Source organism: Malus domestica, chromosome 07 (assembly GCF_042453785.1).
Source record: "Malus domestica chromosome 07, GDT2T_hap1".
Taxonomy (NCBI): Eukaryota; Viridiplantae; Streptophyta; class Magnoliopsida; order Rosales; family Rosaceae; genus Malus; species Malus domestica.
The window spans coordinates 1917138-1936066 of record NC_091667.1 but is presented as its reverse complement, the minus strand read 5'-3'; the positions used below and the strand labels follow the sequence as shown (position 1 = coordinate 1936066).

Here is an 18929-nt window from a genome sequence, read left to right as displayed (position 1 = left end):
TTATTTATGATATTTGAATCGACGAAAATCAAATAACAAAAATAAATGCAAAAAAAAAAAAAAATAAAAGTGAGTAGAATTTGAATCGATGATCCGATGATCGAGATTGAATTCAATGACATCCACAGATGGCTAAAATTAATCACTGGACTCCTCTATCCCTCTCTGCATGGCAAAACACACAAATATCTTTATCTCCTCAGAAAGAAAATCCATGACTCACACTTCGACTCTGTATTATATACTCTGTAATCTGTATGGCCATTACCGGCAGCATATGTTCATCACCAAACCAACATCCAACTCTCCCAACACTTCCACTCCCACCAATCCCACCACTCAAAACCCACCACCCTCTCCAACTCCACTTCCCTCCTCCCTCTTTCTCCAAATTTGGCGCCAACTGGGTCTCCAGTGACGCATTGGTCATTGCAGCCACGGCGGAGGCGCTGGCACTGGCCCAGGCTTCCGTGAAGGTGGCCAGAGATGCTGCGGCGGTGAGGGATGAGATTGTGGAGGCTTGGAGTTGTAGGGAGAGTGGGAATGGGAGTGGTGGGTTGGCGGTGAGGAGGAAGAGGAGGAGGAAAAGGATAAAAGGGTTGGAGGGTTTGGATGAGGAGAGGGGAAGGGGTGTTGGAGATGGAAAGTTGTCGTTTGGTTATGTGAGATGTGGGCATCTGAGCCCAAACGAAGAAGATGAATTCTGTCTCAGTCTCAAGGTACTACAATTTTCCTTGATTCTTTTAGGGCAAATTTGTACTAGTAAGTTTTATACAAAAGCCCGACAACGCTAAGTTTTAAACAAATATGCTTATGCTATGTTTCGAGATGGAATTTGCAAGTACCAAGGGATGTAGGTTAAATTGGTTAAGAATGCACTGCAGAAGATTTGGTTTGAGATGAATAAATACAGTACGTTTAAAGGGAATGCATATGACTATTTGAAAGGAGTCGTCATTTGTGAATCCTTGTTAATGTATTTGTAATCATCACGTACCGCATTTCAAATCCCTTCATCTAATGTTTTGTGATTCATTTGTATCTAATTTACTTGAAAGTTTGGTACTTGTAAATTCCTCATCATCCAAATGTAGCCTACAACGCGCCCAATTAAAGAAAAAGCCCTTGTGTTAGCCATCTGCCATGTTCGAACTGATTCTTACTGCACGAACTTCCTTTAGTGTCTCTCCTGTTGAAAGGTAGAGTGTTTTTGTAGTATAGACTTGAAGTGTGTTTCTCTTAGGTGTAAAGTTGTTATGCGCTTACATGTGAAAAGCCTAACTGCCATTTTGTTTCTCTATGGTATTATTTATGGGTGTTCTTCTATTTCTCGATTTAGACTACTGCATATTGTTATGCATCATTTGTTGTTCCAATTTGAGTTTGGAGAATGATTGGTTGGGTTCAATATATGAGATAGAGATGTGAACTGAAGGCCTACAGATGCTCCGGTTTGAAAATGCGATCATGAGATAGAGGCTCAAGGAAAAAAGGGTAGAGGAAGGCCTAGGAAGACTTGGAAAGAGACTTTAAGAAAAGACAGATTACTTGGAGCTAACACAAGACTTGGCACAAAACCGAACACGATGACATTTTAGGATTCATACAACTAACCCCACTTAGTGGGATAAGACTTTGTTGTATCGATTCTTACCAAGTTCAAGAGCATTATTTAAGAAATAGAGTTTTGCTATGGGTTACATTTTGTAAATTCGTTCACTTACTCGCCTTTCTATTACAAGCAATTCTCATCTCATAGGCATTCGTAGAACCGAACATTTAACTTTTAATGCCAGATGACACTGTATGTTTCTTAAACTGTACAGTTAAATGTTGTATATGATGATCACTACAGTTAGCAACATTCATCGTCCTCTAGTTTTAATTTTCTTCGAATCTGCTGCTCCTTGTAAATGATGCGACGGATATTATTCAATTGATGGTTGTTGCATAAACCTTAAAAGTTGTTTAAGTCTGCTAATCTGTATTTACACTTTGATTTGCAGTTTTTCTTTTTGTTTTCAATGCAATTACTAGGAACAGCTTTAATTAGAACTGTGTTTTGTTTTAAAACAGTTCTCAAACTACTTGTTTGCAGAGTTTTCTAATGCCGAAAAGTTAACTTTAGCTCTCCATCTATGAATGACCTTAATGACACAGGAGGGAGCAAGATTAGAATTGCGAAGATTAAGGGTCGTAGAAGCTGAAGAGCAGGAGCCGACCTCAAAGCAGTTAGCCAAGGCAATGGGAATGAAGACGAGAAGTATAGATAAGGTGCTTTGTAAGAAAAGAGAGTCACAAGAAAGGATCATCAGGAGCTACCGGGGACTCATTATCTCTGTTGCCAGCAGTTATCAAGGCAAAGGACTAAGCTTTCAAGACCTCATTCAGGTTCCTACACCTTTTTACTCCTGTCCAACACTTTCCGTAAGTTGCTCCCAGAAACTAAGTATCTATTTCTGCAGGAAGGAAGCGACGGGCTTGTTCAAGTGGCAGAGAAGTTTGATCATGAGCGAGGATGGAAGTTATCAACATACGTCTACTGGTGGATCAGGCAAGCTATTATCAGAGCCCTAGACAACAAGTCTAGAATAATCAGATTACCAGTGAGAAACTAACCTAACAAACCATTGTTCTTAAACAGTTGCATTTAGTTCCCTTCCGCTTTTTGATTGAGGTTGCCTAATCACCGAGCTATAGATTTTATATTAGTGACGTAATTAAATAGTTCTCTTTATGCGACTCCTGCCAGATAACCTTGATAGAAATGCATTGATTGAAAGATTACAGAAGTATGGTTAGTTTATTTGTGTAGGTAAACATGTGCGGTATGATGGCAAAAAATTACAAAAGCTAAAAATTCCTTCAATCAAAGATTCCAGTGGCTGCCTACTCATGATGAAATCGCTGAAGTGGTCAATGTGCCTGCTGCAACTGTAAAGCTTGTTTGTGACAGGAGCAGACTGCCAATTTCATTTGCAGCTCAAACGGTAATGGAAAGTGCATCAGTTATACACTTCATTAGTCGATCTTAATTTATTAGTTCGCATTCTGCTGCAGGAGATCATGCAAGGGCCAGAGGAGATGATGCCGGAAAAGATGCTTACAAAACAGCTAATGAAGCAGGACGAGAAGAAGCTTCTGAAGACGCTGAGCGATGAAGCATATGTATTGAGATTACACTTTGGACTCAATGGTGAGACCCCTAAGTCCTTTGAGGAGATAGGAAGATTGTTAAAGTTTTAAAGGGAGAAGGTTCGACAGATTAATGGAATTGCGTTATCAAAGTTAAAGTATACTAGCATTTTCGACAATCTAAAATTGTATATTGTATAATTTTTCCTATTGCTTGATGAACAAAATATGAAGATAGAGAAATGTACATAACATAACAAGAAAAGAAGGGGGTTTCTTATTGCATCGGTAATTCTTTTCCTGAACTCCCAGCAGGGTTAACAACTCTATCAAATGTTGGTGTTACAAGCAACATCTAGCTATGAACTTTGAACATTATTCTTGATGGACGATAGAAACCGCATGTTTTCAACAAAAACGACAATCTAGCCGGCTCACATGAGACACCCCTGCATGCAAGGCCAGTAGAAAATCTTACCTACATGCCTCAATCGATAAAGGAGAAGGTAAGAAGCAATGATGCTCTGCAAGTTGCAAGAGTCCAATTGCACTTTTGCTGTTCATCTATCAAAACATATACTCAACCTGGTATTGACATTATTTATGCAAAACCCCTGCGAAATCAAATCTTCAAATTTATGGATCAAGTTATACAATTGTACCGCAGCGGTCATCGTCTAACACTGGGGAATATCTCCTTAGTGGAATTGCAAAATGAGTCTACCTCGAGGTTCATCGTGCATGAAATAACAGTAAGAATTAGGAAGTGTTATTTGATCTCCATAAGTCGCATGCATCAAACATGGAGGGTTTGGCCAGTGATGGAAGTCGATATCAAAATAGCGAAACTTTGATTTCAATTTGGAAGACGTATATTCACTTGAAGGTGTAAGCTAACATACACTATACGCTATATTTAATGTGTTTGAAAGCCTTATCCTTCCCTGTGCAGATTATGAAGGATGTACAAAGAAGCTGAAGACAGGAAAATACAGACAGAATAACTCAACAGATCCAAACCAGTGGTTATCTGTACCATCTTGCTCCTCTCAAACATCTTAACCAGAAGAATCATGACAATGACGTGTCCCACCTTCGTCTTCAGTTCATCAAGTGAGCTAATTTTCATCCATTTAGGTCTTTCCTGCAGAATCAGAAACCACTTATCTTGGTAATGTTGTAAAAGAAGTAAAATACAGACCCGGAATAGTTCTGATACAATAAGATTGTTTTAGCATCTATTAATATATATCTATCCAGGTTTGAGAAATGTATATGTGAATTCCGCTTATACTTACTATGGAAGGGAAGCAAAATTACCTTCAGAGAAAACATTCCGAACAAAGAAGAGCCCTTAAGAGCACGATCATCAATGGAAGGCACATCATGAGGGACATTACTGATAAATAATCCATACAGTCCCATACCAAATATTAGCATGACTGTCCCAGCAAGGTAAACATCTGCATCGGAAGATTTGCATCAACATATAAGACTATACCAACGAAAATAAACATAGAAATATGGACATCATATGATGAGTTTTACCATGTTAAGAAAGGAGTGACTAATGCTGCTTACGCAGAAGTCACGATATTTATCTTTTGAAAGCATATTCGATAAACAGAAACATAAAGCAATTCTAGAAATAGGATTCTGAAAATTATACCGATAGCTTCAACAAGTCGTAGAACCATACGTCCAGTGTGAATCCCTTTGACACAACTAGTCCAGTAAACTTTATACGCATCCATTATATAAACACAACCCTGCAGATTCAAATGTAGTATATGCACAGATGTAGTCATACATTATGTGTAGTAATATAAAAATTATAGTTGAAATCGTAATCAGATCTTGAATGTCTATTTTCGTGGTAGGAATACACAATTTTTTTATTTTTTTTATTTTTTTTTTTTGAATCTAGTGTCTCCGGGTCTTTGACCCGACTACTCACTAGGCCACCCGCCTGACCCCACAACATTTGGTAGGCAAGAAACTCTAGCAATTGCTAGGTGGGTACCTTGAGAGGTGTCGAACCCCAGACCTCTTGGTAACAAACCAAGGGTCTGACCATTAGACTAAACATTTGGTAGGAATACACAATATGAAGAGAGAAATTACATTGAGAAAGCACAACAACGAACCAGCCAACGAACCTCCAACAGCAAACAGTGCCAAAAACCGGAAGTCAAATATTGTCTGTTCAACAATGGACACATAAAGAACGCTTAGAACAGATTGCTATACGCTAAAAAAAAATTTAAACAGATAAAGAAAAAAATGCACAAGTTTCTTAATTATTGCAGTTGGTACCTATAACAAAAAACCAAAAACAGAACATGAGGTAAATGACATTTTGGTAGTTTCCTAGCCATATTTAGTTTCCTATAGGCCGTTTATACACGCTAGACCGCTTACAGTATTTGTTAACAATCATGATTCGTTTAAGCCTCAAGAGGGATTGCCTCCCAAGTTTTTGAACGAAACTACGAGTTCATTTGCTTCAGTAGGACTAACTTATTGATTCTTCTTATTTCTTGGCAGCAATCTGTTAAACACTAATCCGTCAATTATCAAAAAATTCACAACTAGGACCTCTAAGCTATCCAAACCCCCTATGTTATTTTTCTTTTAATCAAAGTGAAAGAAATTCATTAGAGAGTACATGAACCCCAACATGACATCAAAAAAGTAACACAAGCTATGGAGGAAAAAAGTCACATAATCGAAGACTGTAAACGAAATGGTATCAAACGGCCCCTAAATTAAGAAGAACCTCCTCTGCAACTACAAAAAATGAGAGAAAGAAAGAGGAAAGTTCACTCTTTTGTCACATCCAAATTCCAAAAATCCCAATAGAACAATTAAGAAGCAAGTACAGTGACTGATACACAAATTAAAATTCAGTTACCCTTTCAATGGAAGACTCAGCGGAACGGGCAAACCGGACAAAGGGGTTGCCGTTGGAAGGGGCGTAGTTGAAGCCCGCCGGCTCGGGGGGTCTAGAGGACGCACCATTAAAATGGTTTGGTGAAGTTTCAGTGGAGGAGGAGACTACGGTTTGTTTTGGGGCCGTTGATTTTGATTCCGGAGACGGTGGGGAGCTCAGAGAAGAAGCAGCGATGGGACGAGAGAACCGTTTAGAGGTGTTCGACAGCCCGATGGGATGGATTGAGGTGGAGAGGCAGAGGGTTGAGGAGGAGATAGAAGTGAAGAGAGCCATTGTGTAGAGAGAGAGAGAGAGCGCCGCGGTGCCGGGGGGGGGGGGGGGGGGGGGGCGGCGGGGGAGAGAGTGAGAGGGGAGGAGTTTTGCAGGATGGAGATATTTTTTGCGCCTTTGGATGGCGGGTAGGGAGCGAAAGTGGCCTTCACGCGTGAAAAAGGGAACGTGGGACTTTTGGGCTAATGCTGGATGGAATGCGGAGGAAGAAGTGGATTTTTTGTCACTAACCAAAGTTGGAAGGGTGAGTTTGAGTAGAAATTTTTTGTCACATCGGTATACTAATTTTTTTTATTTAAGTTTTTCACAAGTTGTATTATAACATTTGATGTATCAAGTCGTACATACTGAAAAATCTCTTGAGTATGCAACTGGGCAACGACATTAATAGTGACTAGGGTTGGATTGTTGGTGATATCAAGAGGAACGCCTGTGGCGATGTAGAGGAGGAGAGGGAACTGGAGTCGTCACCCATGTGCACTTCTCATTCTATTTTTAGTGACAAAATAGGCTTTGCCCAAGATGCATTAGTTATTACTTCACCTTGTAATGTGCCTAAATTTGATCACTTTTAGGGTTCTTTAGCCTGTTATGTCATATTTAGATGTAAATTGAAACGAATAATTATTTGTCGTGACAAAATTGATGCTCATCTTTTGTTGGCCCTGGTCTAGTTGTTGGCATACCCTCACGTAAATGACTAATTTTAACTGTGTAAGATTTATATATTTCATGCTTTAAGTGCATATTCATTGTGTTTATTAAGATTTTTCCTTCAACAGCTTTGGTATCCGATTTCAAAGACCTTGGCTGAGGAAGCTGCTTGGAAGTTTGCAAAAGAGAATGGACATTGTTACAATAAATCCAGGATTGGTGATTGGTTCTCTCTTACAGTCAACTCTGAACACAGGCGTGGAACGTGTTCTGGAACTTGTAAACAGTACTCCTGAGCAAGTATTTATAAAATTTCATTACTTGTTGATATATTGCATGATTTGATCAAGTAATCATTCCTACTGGAAAACCCATTTTGAGGGCAGGATCCACTACATAAGAGAAGCATAATACACAGATTACACTTTTTCGACTAAATCCTCATCAGTGCAGAAAACTCCTCATAGGGATCCATGAAATTTCATGAGTTTAGAGATTTACTCTTTCTACTTGTGCATACAGACGAGTGGACTATTAAATCCTTGTCTCCAATTATGTAAGCACTGATCCTTGAGCACATCTTGAATAATGGTTTGGAGGCATTATCGTCACTACGTTGACATGTCACTTTACATGGGTAATGTACTCAGTATATATGAGATAAAGACTACGGTGAATTGGCGATATATATTAGAGTTTCTTGTAAAAGAGAAAGGGTATCATGGAGGTGTATATATAGTGATCATAAATTAAAAGGTCATGTTTGAATCTCATGCTCTCTGCGATACCGTACAATCTGCTAAGAAAGTCTCATTGTTGATATTTAATTGATGCACGAGCCGAAAGATTTCCAAATATAACTAATAGATGAGTTGATTTTAGAGATGTTGCCACTGCTCATATTTTCGCCTTTGAGAATGCTTCGGCTAGCGGGAGATATTGTCTAGTTGGAAGAGTAACACACTGTTCTGACACAGTGAAAATTCTGCGGGATCTCATCCATGTTCTCCAGCTTCCAGAGAAGTTGCTATGCTAATGCAATCGATTTTTTGCATGTTACTCTTTTTCTAAGTTTTAGAGGCACTTTTAAGGATGGAGCAGGTTTACAGGCATTATCGGTACCTTTCTATCTGAGGTTTTAAAATTTCCGTCTTGTATATTATTTGCAATATTCGCGTCTGAGGATATTTTGGGTTACTACAACATCCTATTAATAATATACAACATCTTTATCAAGCCTATATCGTTCTAGCATTTGAGAAACTTAAATATTTCATAAAGGAATCCCTGCCTGTATTCTTTTCCGTTTTCAGTATTTTTGTTTTGTTCGATTTTCCGTTTTCAGTTTGAGTCTGAATCTTCACTTGTTTAAAAGATGAGCTATTTGAATGGTTTAAGATGAAGGTACACTGCAATTAGTACCTTCTAATAACTCGCTTGTTCGTTAACATGATGTACAAACTGCAAGTGAAATGGTCTGAAGTATAGTGAGTAATGTGCATATTCTTTGTAGTTGCTAATTTGTGTAACAGATAATTTGGACTTTAACGTCTCTTTGTTCTTCACAGACGTGCAGATGACAAACCATTCACACCAACTTACCAAGTATCCAAGGAAAGAGTCCATATCTTGGGCGTAAAGTTTACTCCTCTGGAGGTGACTTTGAAGGATACCGTGGAAAGTTTGAAGGAGAAGAGCTTCTTCTAATCATGGATCACGTTGGACTTATCGTTATCCTATTTTATCAACTATGTAAAAGTTTGTTACTGAAAATAATTGGTGCTTCACAAAACTCTTACTCGAGACCCCTTTCTGTGAAGTTTAATTGTACTTTGGAATTTGTTTCAACTGCGTTTTAAATACTGAGAAATTTGAAGTTTGGACTTTGTATTGGATCCTGAACATTCAGACATCACAGGTCGAAAATGTATAAGTAGAATCCCAACTCAACCGCTCTGAGTTGGAAGACAATAAAGGGACTCGAAGCAATCCAAGTACGCCCAACGTATGGAGTGGGCTAACTCGACTCTTACTTATTTGCACACCAACAAATGTTGGTGAAAAAAAATCAACAAGTTTGTCAATCTCTAATGTAACAGGTTTGTTGGGAAATTAACTTAAGTTTATAACTTTCCCTCGCATAAACTAGTAGTCCATTTATAAATATATGCAGCAACAAACACTCCCGGACACATTTTTTGTATCCATTATTGCCTTTGTTTTTGTATAATCTGTTGTCCAAGGTTGTGAATGTGATGGCACTTCGAACTTTCGTTGTGGTCGGCATGGCGGCAATGACTTGGTGTGCAAGATTGTCTGCTCCTTGGCTAAAGTAGTCCGAATGTGCTTATGTATAAACTGGAAACCGAATTTTAATGTTTAAAACTGCAAGAGTTTCTCACTCACTTTTTATTTTCTCTCTGTATTCTCCTCCGGGTGCACATACAATGCATGACTATTGCCTTCACTTATAGGCATGCACCAGCAATTATGCCAAGACCAAAAAGTCTTGAGTTCACATGGCATATTCAGCACCCCTTTGCTGTACCTAGCCTATAGAGTGCAACCCTTTTCTCCATTTGCCATTTAATGCATATAAAAGAAAGAATGCACAATTGCATGCAAGCAAACACAAAGTCAAGACCTACTTGCTTCCAACTTAGCTTGTGGCAGTCACCATATCTTCTCTTGAAAGAAGACTTCCATGCCACAACCGAAAGCCAAATACAAAGTCACAAATGGCTGCTGCCATTTCCTTGTAGCATTCACAAAGTTACATATGCAAAATTGTTGCCAACTCATAATTATATGAGCCAAACACAACAGGATTGTATATTGTTAACCTTGAATGGGTGACTGGCATTGTCTCTTTGGAGTATCTCATTATGAATAGTGCAGACCTTTCAAATGTAGGATTAGATTGGATCGAAAAGCTTAAAAAACCAATTAATTGGTGTCTTGAAGAGCCGTCTTTATTCTGGACCTATCGAAAAGCTTAAAGAAACAAATGCTGCTCCTTCAAATACATAAGCACACTTGCCGAACCTTATAAACACTGTGCCTTATTTACTTTATATGCAACTACACATATATCGTCAATTTGGCCATTTAAATTTAGTTCCTGCCAACACTTGTTTAGTCAGCGTTCATAATAAACAGTGATTTGCCACTACAAAAGTATTCAGATTTGAAGAAGACAAGTTGCCAACATTGACCCTTTAATGTCCAGCTGACTTTTCACCATGAAAAACACAATACTGAACCAAATTAAGCTTATAATTCTAACCTCTAGAGAGAGAGGAGAGAGAGAGAGATGAGTACCGGAGAAACAAAGACTCTGTGTGTAACAGGAGGCTCAGGTTACATAGCATCATGGTTGGTGAAGCTCTTATTGGAAAAGGGTTATACTGTCAAAGCCACTGTTCGGGACCCAAGTCAGTATTTCTAAACTTTTCTTACGTCATGTTCCTTTTCAAGCAGTTCTCGATAATTTTCTTTTTCAAATTCCGGGTTTTGTATATGGGTTCATTGGCCGAAAGAAAGTTTCGGGATCTTTCGGTGTAGTTCTTCATCTGGAGTTCAAGTGTAGTTCTTGAAGTCCAGTTAAGGCAAGGCGTTGACCTGTTTTTGACATTCTTGCTAGCCGTTAGTGATCAAGTTTTTTAGCCAAAACTTCCTGCATAAATGATAGAGTTGAAACAATTCGTATCAAGTTTGTGTTCTCTTTCTTTGGACACTTCTTGGCTCTTTCCTCGGAAGAAGTCATTCCTCTGTCCCTTAAATCACAGTTTGACAAGTATGCAGAAATAACTCGTTACAAACACATAAAGAACAATTTCTGTACACATGAAATTGTGATTGGCAGGTGAGTAAGACGATATTTGCAATTGGAGGAACCACGTATTTGCCTTCTTTTTTTTCGGTTATGGATGCTGTGGTCGGCATAACTCAATTGCCAATTGAACCCTCGGCAATGACTGTAGTCAATGTTTGCTACTTTTCCTTGCACACATATCCCCATCTAATGTGGTTGTAGTATTCTTGGTCCAACTCACAGTTCTCCGTTCATGTATGCTACAGATGATCCAAAGAAAACAGAACATTTGCTCTCACTAGATGGAGCAAAAGACAGGCTGCATTTGTTCAAAGCAGATTTACTGGAAGAAGGATCTTTCAATGCTGTAGTTGATGGATGTGAAGGCGTTTTTCATACAGCATCTCCTGTACTATTCTCGGCTACTGACCCACAGGTTTGCCCCTTCACTTTGTGCTTCAAATATTCTATCACACATGCGTGCACGCGTAGAAAACTGACATAATTTCAAGACAAATGATGTAGAAACCGACATGATATCTCTCTCCATATTTCAGGCAGAATTAATTGACCCAGCAGTGAATGGAACACTTAATGTTCTAAAATCATGTGTGAAATTTCCCACCGTGAAGAGAGTGGTTATAACTTCGTCTATGGCTACAGTAATGATGAGTGGAAAACCTCTGGCCTCTGATGTAGTTGTGGATGAAACTTGGTATTCCGATCCACTTGTTTGCGAGAAGTACAAGGTATGTATGAATGTTCCGATAATCTCTTTTTTTCAATTTTTACTTTTTTTTTCATTGTTAATTTGTAATATTTCCATGTCCAGTCGAAACAAAATCTAATCTTAGGACCAAACTAGGTGTTTGGGTGCAATTATAAAAGAGATGAACAATGCTTGTATTGTCTGCCTTATTCTTTTTGTTCAGCAATGGTATATGGTCTCCAAGACTTTAGCAGAAAAGGCTGCCTGGGAATTTGCTAAAGGAAATGAGATTGACTTGGTTACAATACATCCGGGGTTCGTGATTGGTCCACTCTTACAGCCGACTCTTAATCTCACTGTGGAGCCGATTCAGAAACTCATCACTGGTACACTTCGTAAAGTTACTAAGTTACATGTGTCAAAACATTTGCGTAAATTTATCCGACCTTATCAGCCGGTTGCTTCCATTTTTATTTTCCACTAATTTTTTGATGCAGGCAGTTGATTGTCTAACGTTTCTCTTTTGTGCAGGTACCAAACCAACTGTTTCAAACTTCAGATTCGTTGATGTTAGAGATGTTGCCTCTGCTCACATTCAGGCATTTGCAGTTCCTTCAGCAAGTGGAAGATATTGTTTAGTTGGACATGTTGCAGACACTTTCGAGGTTCTGAAGATTTTACGCGAACTTTACCCCACTTTGCTTCCTGAAAAGTAAGTTTCATATGCAGAATACCACAAATTTGTGCCTGTTTACTTTACCACACATAATGTCATGTCTTTATTTAGAATTAAACATGGTCAACTCTGCTTGAAGGTAAGTTCCTTCATAGAGTAGACATAATAACGTTTGGACTTGAAAATGAAATATGCAACAGTTAGGAATTTCTTACAAGAATTACAGATGCTTGTACAAAAATAATTTCAATTGTGTAAACCGAAAGCTCGACATTGCCATTACAAGAACTATTTCTAAGGGATATTTTATTTATTTTTGGTATTGTTGGCAGATTTGAGATTGGCAATACTTCAGACCCAAAGTATCAAGTATCCTCAGAGAAAGCAAAAGGATTGGGAGTTAGTTTCCTCCCGTTGGAAATCACTCTGAGGGACACTGTTGAAAGCCTGAAGGAGAAGGGCTTCTTGTAGATTTGATTTATCCAACTGGGACAACAATTCATCTTCGGCAACTGAAGTTTGATTTCTACTTAAGTACTCCAAAGAGATGATGAAAGTCATATGTTTCCTGTTTCAAAGAAAATAATATGGCCTAGCTGCCATGCACGTTCCATTGAGATTAAGTTATGCGTCACTTCGGTACATTCCTCTCCCAAAAAATATTCATGTCAGGACTTTTTTAGGCCATCTCCAACCGAAGGAGGGTCGGAGGGCTCTTTTTGGCCCTATAGCCATCTAAGAAATTAATATTTTAATGAACAGTGCATGGTCATATTTCTTACCATCTCCAACCGAGGGGCCAGAGGGCTATAGGCCAAACATAACCCTGTGACAAAAAACCATCTCCAACCTAGGACCAAAATGCCAAACATAATTTATTATTTAAAATTAAAAACTACAACTTAAATTTAAAAACTACAACTTAAATTTAAAAAGTACAAATTAAATTTAAAAACTACAACAAGTACCTATAACAGAATCTTATTGCATATCTTTGGGCCAAAATAAGCATGTAGTAGGCTTTTAAGTTTTATGTTGTTAAATGTTTTTAAAAATGTTGTTTAAGTTTCATGTTATTAAATATTTTATATGTTGTATAATTTTTATGTTGTTTAATGTTATTTAATCTTGTTTAATATTATTTAATATTGTTTTATGTTACTTAATGTTATTTAATGTTGTTTAATTGTGACAACCCATCCTGAATTTTACAGAACAAAAGTGGTATTTTGTAATTTCACTAATGTTGGGATGTTTGTTTTAAATTGGGTTGCTTTTAAACCTTAATTAGTGTGCCAAGGGGCCACCTTCTGTTTTTGTGTCCCCCATTTTCGTCGAGGTCAAATCTTTTGCACCCAAATTTGGTGTGGCATCTCTGTGGTCTCAATAAATGATTGACATGCAGTTATTATCTTAACTTTTCTAAATTTTGTTGTTATGAATTTAATATGTGTCAATCACTTATTGGGGCTACAGAGAGTCCACGCCAAATTTGGGTGCAGAAGATTTGATCTCAAACTCTCCCATCTCTCATCACTCTACAACTCTCTCTCTCCCTCTCTCCCTCTCTCTCCCTCTTCCGTCTCCTTTCTTCTATCAAATTTATGCAACTTCTTATGTTCTTCAGTGGAGCTGAATTTTGGACATTTTATAGTTCTTGATCAGATGAGCAACTTTTGTGGAGGAACTTTCTCGATCTGAGCCATGGAAAATGGGGTTTTGGAACTCATAACATGGTTGTCCAGTTTCCTGCGGAAATGGAGGCTGGGTTGGTTTTCAAGCATCTAGGACAATCGCACCGTTGTCTCTTTCTGAAATTTTGATATGTTTTAGATACTGGGCAGATGAACAACTTTCAAGAAGGAACTGTTTCTGTTTAAGCAAGGGAAGTTAGAGTGTTGAAGCTCCAAACATGACGGTCGGATTTCTGCAGATTTCAAAGCTGCCATGGTGTTTCGAAGTTCTGGAAGTATGTAACCGTTAGTTCGTTATGAATTTTTGATATGTTATGGAAGAGATGATGAGGAACAACTTCGATGAAGAAAGTACGTTGATCTGAGCAAAAGAAAATGGAGTTTCGAAGCTCACAACAGGTCTGACGGGTTGACAGACAAATGATGAACAGTCACATATCATACCTGAATTTCTGGAGTTGTACTGCTCCGATGGATCTCAAATTTGGATATGTTGTAGATCATGAGTTAAGGAACAACTTTCATGAGGATGGCTTTTCGATTTGAGCTACAGACGATGGTGTTTTGGTCTGCTTAAACAGGCATGACGAGTTTATGTTTTCTGGAAAATCTTTCCTTAAAGAAGGAAATGACGTTGTTGTTGATAGTGATATTATTGGGTAAGTTTCAATCCATTTTCTGGGTTGTTTCTTACACAGATTCTCATGGGAGAGAACACATTCATGAATGGAATTTACGGGCTTTCACGATGTAGAATAATGGATGGTGTTTTGCTTTCCTTCTTTCTTTGTTGCTCAGTTGCTGGGTTTCACAATCAAACATGTACACACACTGAGACACTTGTTTGCACGACTCTTCACCAACGGTGTAAGGTGAGTGGACCCCTTCTAAAATGCATGTTTTAATAGTAGAAATACATACATAAAAAACATGATTTAATGATCATGTTTTAGATAACGTTTTATGAGTAAATTGGATTTACCTTATTATGAGTATCGTGCTCATTTAGAATATTTTGGAATATCATATTTTCTATCGAACCCATATTCTTTATAGAATATTTGATGCATGACGATATAATATTTAGAACATATTTTTAAACACTTCTTTATAGTATAGATGATGAATGATTTTATACTATGAAGATGTTTTTGAGATTTATGTACCTATGTTTGGAAAGACTATGTTCAATGGTTTTGTACTTACCTAGTGGTCCTTATTCCTCCTACGGGCGAGGTTTATGGTGTTGGCATAGGGTCGGGAGAAATAATCTCTAGCTACGGGCTGAGAGACACGGAGCTGGCATAGGGTCTGAAGAAATTTCATCTGGCTACGGCACAAGGACGAGAAGCGGGCATAGGGCCTGGAGTTGAGACTGGACATTCACTAGTGATTACGCTATATACGAGTTATGTTTTGACAGGTTTTATGGCATGCTAGGGTTTTCGGAAAACCTGTTGAGTTTTCATAAAACCTGGGGTTAATATGTTGATAATTGTTTGAATATTATATATATCAACTTGGTCCACTTATATTTGTTTTGCGTCCTCTTCAGGACTTAGAATCAAGATGTACAATCCCAGTGTCAAAGCACTTTCGCATCGGCATCTTCGAGTCCTCTCGATGTAGGATCCACTCCTTTGTTCATTCAATTTTATATATATTCTTTTTAGTGTTCTAGATTAGTTGTATGCTCTGAACACGTTCCTCATTTTGCATATTAATTATAGTTAATCTTATAAGTTTTATTTATGTTCATTACTTTGCGTGCATGTTCGTATGGCTTCGTCACCTTCGGATGTCGGCCAGCACGTGCCTATCCTTGTGTTCGGGGAATATCGAGGTCAGGCGTGTCATTAATGACTTAGGAAGTTATAGGAAAAAAATAGAATTTTTAATTTTTTTTAAAAATTTTGTAAAAAAAAAATATCAAATATGACATCAGCGGCCCTACCTGGGGTTGGTTGGGTTGGGTCAGTCAGTTGGCCCTTTGGCCCTTTTTTGTCCCGTGTGGCCCACTAGCCAGCTGGCTGGGTTCGGGCTATTTGCCCCACTAGAAAAAAAAAGCCAAATGGCCAACCGGCTGGTTCAATCTAGCTAGCCCTGGGTCGGGCTGGATTTTTCATTATTAATACTTTTTCTGTCGGATATATTTGACAGTATTGTCCTCTTTAGTGTCGGATATATCCGACAATATTGTCCTCTTTTTTTTTTTTTGGATCAATTTTTTTTTTAAATTCCCCTTTTTTTCTTATAAATACTTAAACTATTCCTACATCATTTCTCACATAATTTTCACCCTTTTTAAATTTAAGTTGTAGTTTTTAAATTTAAATAATAAATTATGTTTGACCTTATAGCCATTTGGCCCTCAGTTGGAGATAGTTTTTGGTCACAGGGCTATGTTTGGCCTATGACCCTATGGCCCATCGATTGGAGATGGTAAGAAATATGGCCATGCACTGTTCATTAAAATATTAATTTCTTGGAGAGCCAGATGGCTAAAACGAGCCATTTGGCTAGCCTTTGATTGGAGATGGCCTTAGTTCCTTAGATTGATCGGTAGACAGCCACATAGGTGACTGGGCCTCAATGGTCATTAGTGAAGTTTCTGTTGGAAAATTTAATAGTAATATTATTATATTATATTTATTAATTGAATGGAAATTAGAAGTGATGCCTTTGGGTGAAAATATGTGTCTATTTTAATGCATAGTTTCAACTTTTGAATCTTCATGAATGGTTACATGCTTTCTAAAGAGGTATCTCAAATTCTATAAAGGGGTGTGATATCCACACATCCCATTTTACTTCTCACACACCTTTTTAATTTTTGGCCGTCGGATCAGATGAAATGAAGAAGATCAACAGATAGAAATTAACAGAGGGTGTGAGAAGTAAAATGGGGTGTGTGGATAGCACACCCCTTCTATAAATGGGGAAGACCCCTATAATCATTAAATAACTTTTACATTCACATATTCATACACATAGTGCACTATTGTTAGAGAGTTTTGTAGTGTCCCATTGAGTCCATATGAGAGTTTTCAACACAATCGTGGTTCATTGGAGCCTTGTGATTTTGGAGTGCTACTATCACAAGGATGGACGTGGTCGTTGTATCTTGGGAGACAAGGGCCAATCAATCATGAGCATCGTAGTGGGCAGTAAACTTGTCGATAGAGTGTTTGACGTTCGCCTGTACCAATTATATGTTTTTCTAATCCATTATATCATGTTTAGTTAACATTCAATTGATCATGTGCTTGTATTACTTTGTTATATAATTGCATGACTTATGTCTTAATTTTCTATGTGATTCAATATAGCAATTAGACCCTATTTTTCCAACAATCTAAAGACAAGTTTCAATTTAGTTGCTATTGAAGGTTGACAGAAAATATGGTATTCAATTACATGTTTTTGTCATTTTGGTACATATATTCGTTTATCATTGAAAATATGAATAGTATTGATTATATGAGATCAAAGCTTGATTAATATATGGTTGTGGTATGCATGTTTATTGCAAAGCATGATTCAATGTTTCAAATCCTGGTGGTTAATATATCATGCCTTATCAAATTTGACATTTCGACACTTCGACTACTTGAACCCTTGCGACTCTATGCTTTGCATATATATTGTTGTGAAGTTATGTCTACAATCTATGTATATACTTGGAAGTTTCTCTTACACGTTGGCTTCTAAGTTTGCAGTTTTTCTTTAATTTCCTTTAGAAGTTTGGAGAATTAGATTCTTGGTTGGTTACGGTTGATCAACTAGAAGTCTGAAAGTGTCTTTTGAAACTAATGCAACCCTGGTAAGGGTTACCTCGGCTGACCAAAGGACACAGTTGGGGTCTTGGTTATTGTACGAGACTGGTACATAAAAGACCTGAGAATGAGATAACATCTTTACTGCATACACACATGCATGAGTCTTCTATATGCTTGGTGTGTTTTGCCATCTGTCGTGTCTCTGGAAGTTCCATCATTTCATCAAACCTAACAAAAACGGCTGGAAAGGCATCATTTTTTTTTGTTTCAGATTTTGCAATCTGAAGTTACAACTCTATTGGAAGAGAAATAAGGTTTGGGTGTAAATCATGATAAGTTTCAATTGGAAATCTATTACATGGTCTCTGTTCCAACCAATTGGTTGAGACTCACGATAGCCTGAACGACGATTTTTCCCATATATATTTGTGGACAAATGCTGAGCAATTCGATGTTTGGTTGTGCCCGATATTTCCTAAAGAAATATTAGTGGATTAAAACGATATCCCTTGTGAGTTTAGTACTGGATTTGAATGCAGCCATGACTTTTAACTGGTATGGATATGTATGTGAGGTATTATGAAGGAACATGAGTTGGTTGTATTTGATAAATTAAATGGATATCTCTTGCCTCTTGGCATGATATAGAGGCGATAAGAAAATATGAGAAAAGGTGAAATAATTTTTCATGAAAGGATGTTTCTTTTCACTTGTAAAGTTTACGCATGGTTATGTGCCGATGTGCGTTAATAGAGGATGACTAAGGCTTGAGATATCGTGTATATGGCATACATAATATTACATGTCTGCGTCCTAGTGAACACATATGATGCATTTAATGGTATGTAATATGAGACATATATACCGTGATGTCATTGCTATTGCACTACAAGATAATCATATTAATAGTGCACAACCATAAGTGCTTCTCATAGAAAAGACTAGTTATTAGGCTTCAAAGAAACCACAATGTGAAGGAATTGTGGGGGTGACTTAGCTGTCTTTGAGAAATGGTTTATACTTTAGAAGAAAAAAGAAAGTAATTTGCTTCTAGAAAGAGATAGTCCCAATATATGTTTGGAAGACTTAAACAACTACTCTCGAAGGAAATAATTTCCGCGCATGGATATGAAGTTTGCGATGGGCATAAATTGTAGATAGTCAACCTAATGGTACCAATTTAATTTAAAGGTTTGAATAGAGAGTTAGTTGTATCATCGAGGGGAATGAGTTAAAAACCCGTAA

At 37.7% G+C, this 18929-nt stretch overlaps 3 protein-coding genes across 3 annotated transcripts; 2 read left to right on the top strand and 1 right to left on the bottom strand.

The window, feature by feature from the left end:
* Positions 1–257: 257 nt before the first annotated feature.
* LOC103428388 (RNA polymerase sigma factor sigD, chloroplastic-like) lies at positions 258–3262 on the top strand. The gene is made up of 5 exons (XM_070825071.1): positions 258–719; positions 2161–2391; positions 2466–2606; positions 2803–2990; positions 3061–3262. The coding sequence occupies exons 1-4, from the start codon at positions 258–260 to the stop codon at positions 2938–2940; spliced, it is 972 nt and encodes a 323-aa protein (XP_070681172.1). The 3' UTR covers positions 2941–2990; positions 3061–3262.
* Positions 3263–3969: 707 nt separating this feature from the next.
* On the bottom strand, positions 3970–6572 carry LOC103438448 (uncharacterized). The gene is made up of 5 exons (XM_008376990.4): positions 6050–6572; positions 5260–5337; positions 4805–4904; positions 4456–4598; positions 3970–4279 (listed from the first exon to the last, which is right to left on the bottom strand). The coding sequence occupies exons 1-5, from the start codon at positions 6359–6361 to the stop codon at positions 4070–4072; spliced, it is 843 nt and encodes a 280-aa protein (XP_008375212.2). The 5' UTR covers positions 6362–6572; the 3' UTR covers positions 3970–4069.
* Positions 6573–10280: 3708 nt separating this feature from the next.
* Positions 10281–12972, top strand: LOC103438447 (phenylacetaldehyde reductase-like). The gene is made up of 6 exons (XM_008376989.4): positions 10281–10446; positions 11093–11262; positions 11384–11575; positions 11759–11921; positions 12067–12247; positions 12544–12972. Exons 1-6 carry the CDS (start codon positions 10326–10328, stop codon positions 12680–12682), a joined length of 966 nt encoding a protein of 321 aa, XP_008375211.1. The 5' UTR covers positions 10281–10325; the 3' UTR covers positions 12683–12972.
* Positions 12973–18929: the final 5957 nt, after the last annotated feature.

What these genes read in the sequence shown, in the direction of transcription:
- LOC103428388 (XM_070825071.1), top strand. Translation starts at nt 258, where the DNA reads ATGGCCATTACCGGCAGCATATGTTCATCACCAAACCAACATCCAACT. An exon ending in AATTCTGTCTCAGTCTCAAG is followed by an intron (nt 720 to 2,160) that starts GTACTACAATTT and finishes TTAATGACACAG; the next exon opens with GAGGGAGCAAGATTAGAATT. An exon ending in CTAGAATAATCAGATTACCA is followed by an intron (nt 2,607 to 2,802) that starts GTGAGAAACTAA and finishes AAGTATGGTTAG; the next exon opens with TTTATTTGTGTAGGTAAACA.
- LOC103438448 (XM_008376990.4), bottom strand. Translation starts at nt 6,361, where the DNA reads ATGGCTCTCTTCACTTCTATCTCCTCCTCAACCCTCTGCCTCTCCACC. An exon ending in CTGAGTCTTCCATTGAAAGG is followed by an intron (nt 5,338 to 6,049) that starts GTAACTGAATTT and finishes ATTGTTGAACAG; the next exon opens with ACAATATTTGACTTCCGGTT. An exon ending in TCGGAATGTTTTCTCTGAAG is followed by an intron (nt 4,280 to 4,455) that starts GTAATTTTGCTT and finishes CTGATTCTGCAG; the next exon opens with GAAAGACCTAAATGGATGAA.
- LOC103438447 (XM_008376989.4), top strand. Translation starts at nt 10,326, where the DNA reads ATGAGTACCGGAGAAACAAAGACTCTGTGTGTAACAGGAGGCTCAGGT. An exon ending in TTGTTTGCGAGAAGTACAAG is followed by an intron (nt 11,576 to 11,758) that starts GTATGTATGAAT and finishes CTTTTTGTTCAG; the next exon opens with CAATGGTATATGGTCTCCAA. An exon ending in GATTCAGAAACTCATCACTG is followed by an intron (nt 11,922 to 12,066) that starts GTACACTTCGTA and finishes TCTTTTGTGCAG; the next exon opens with GTACCAAACCAACTGTTTCA.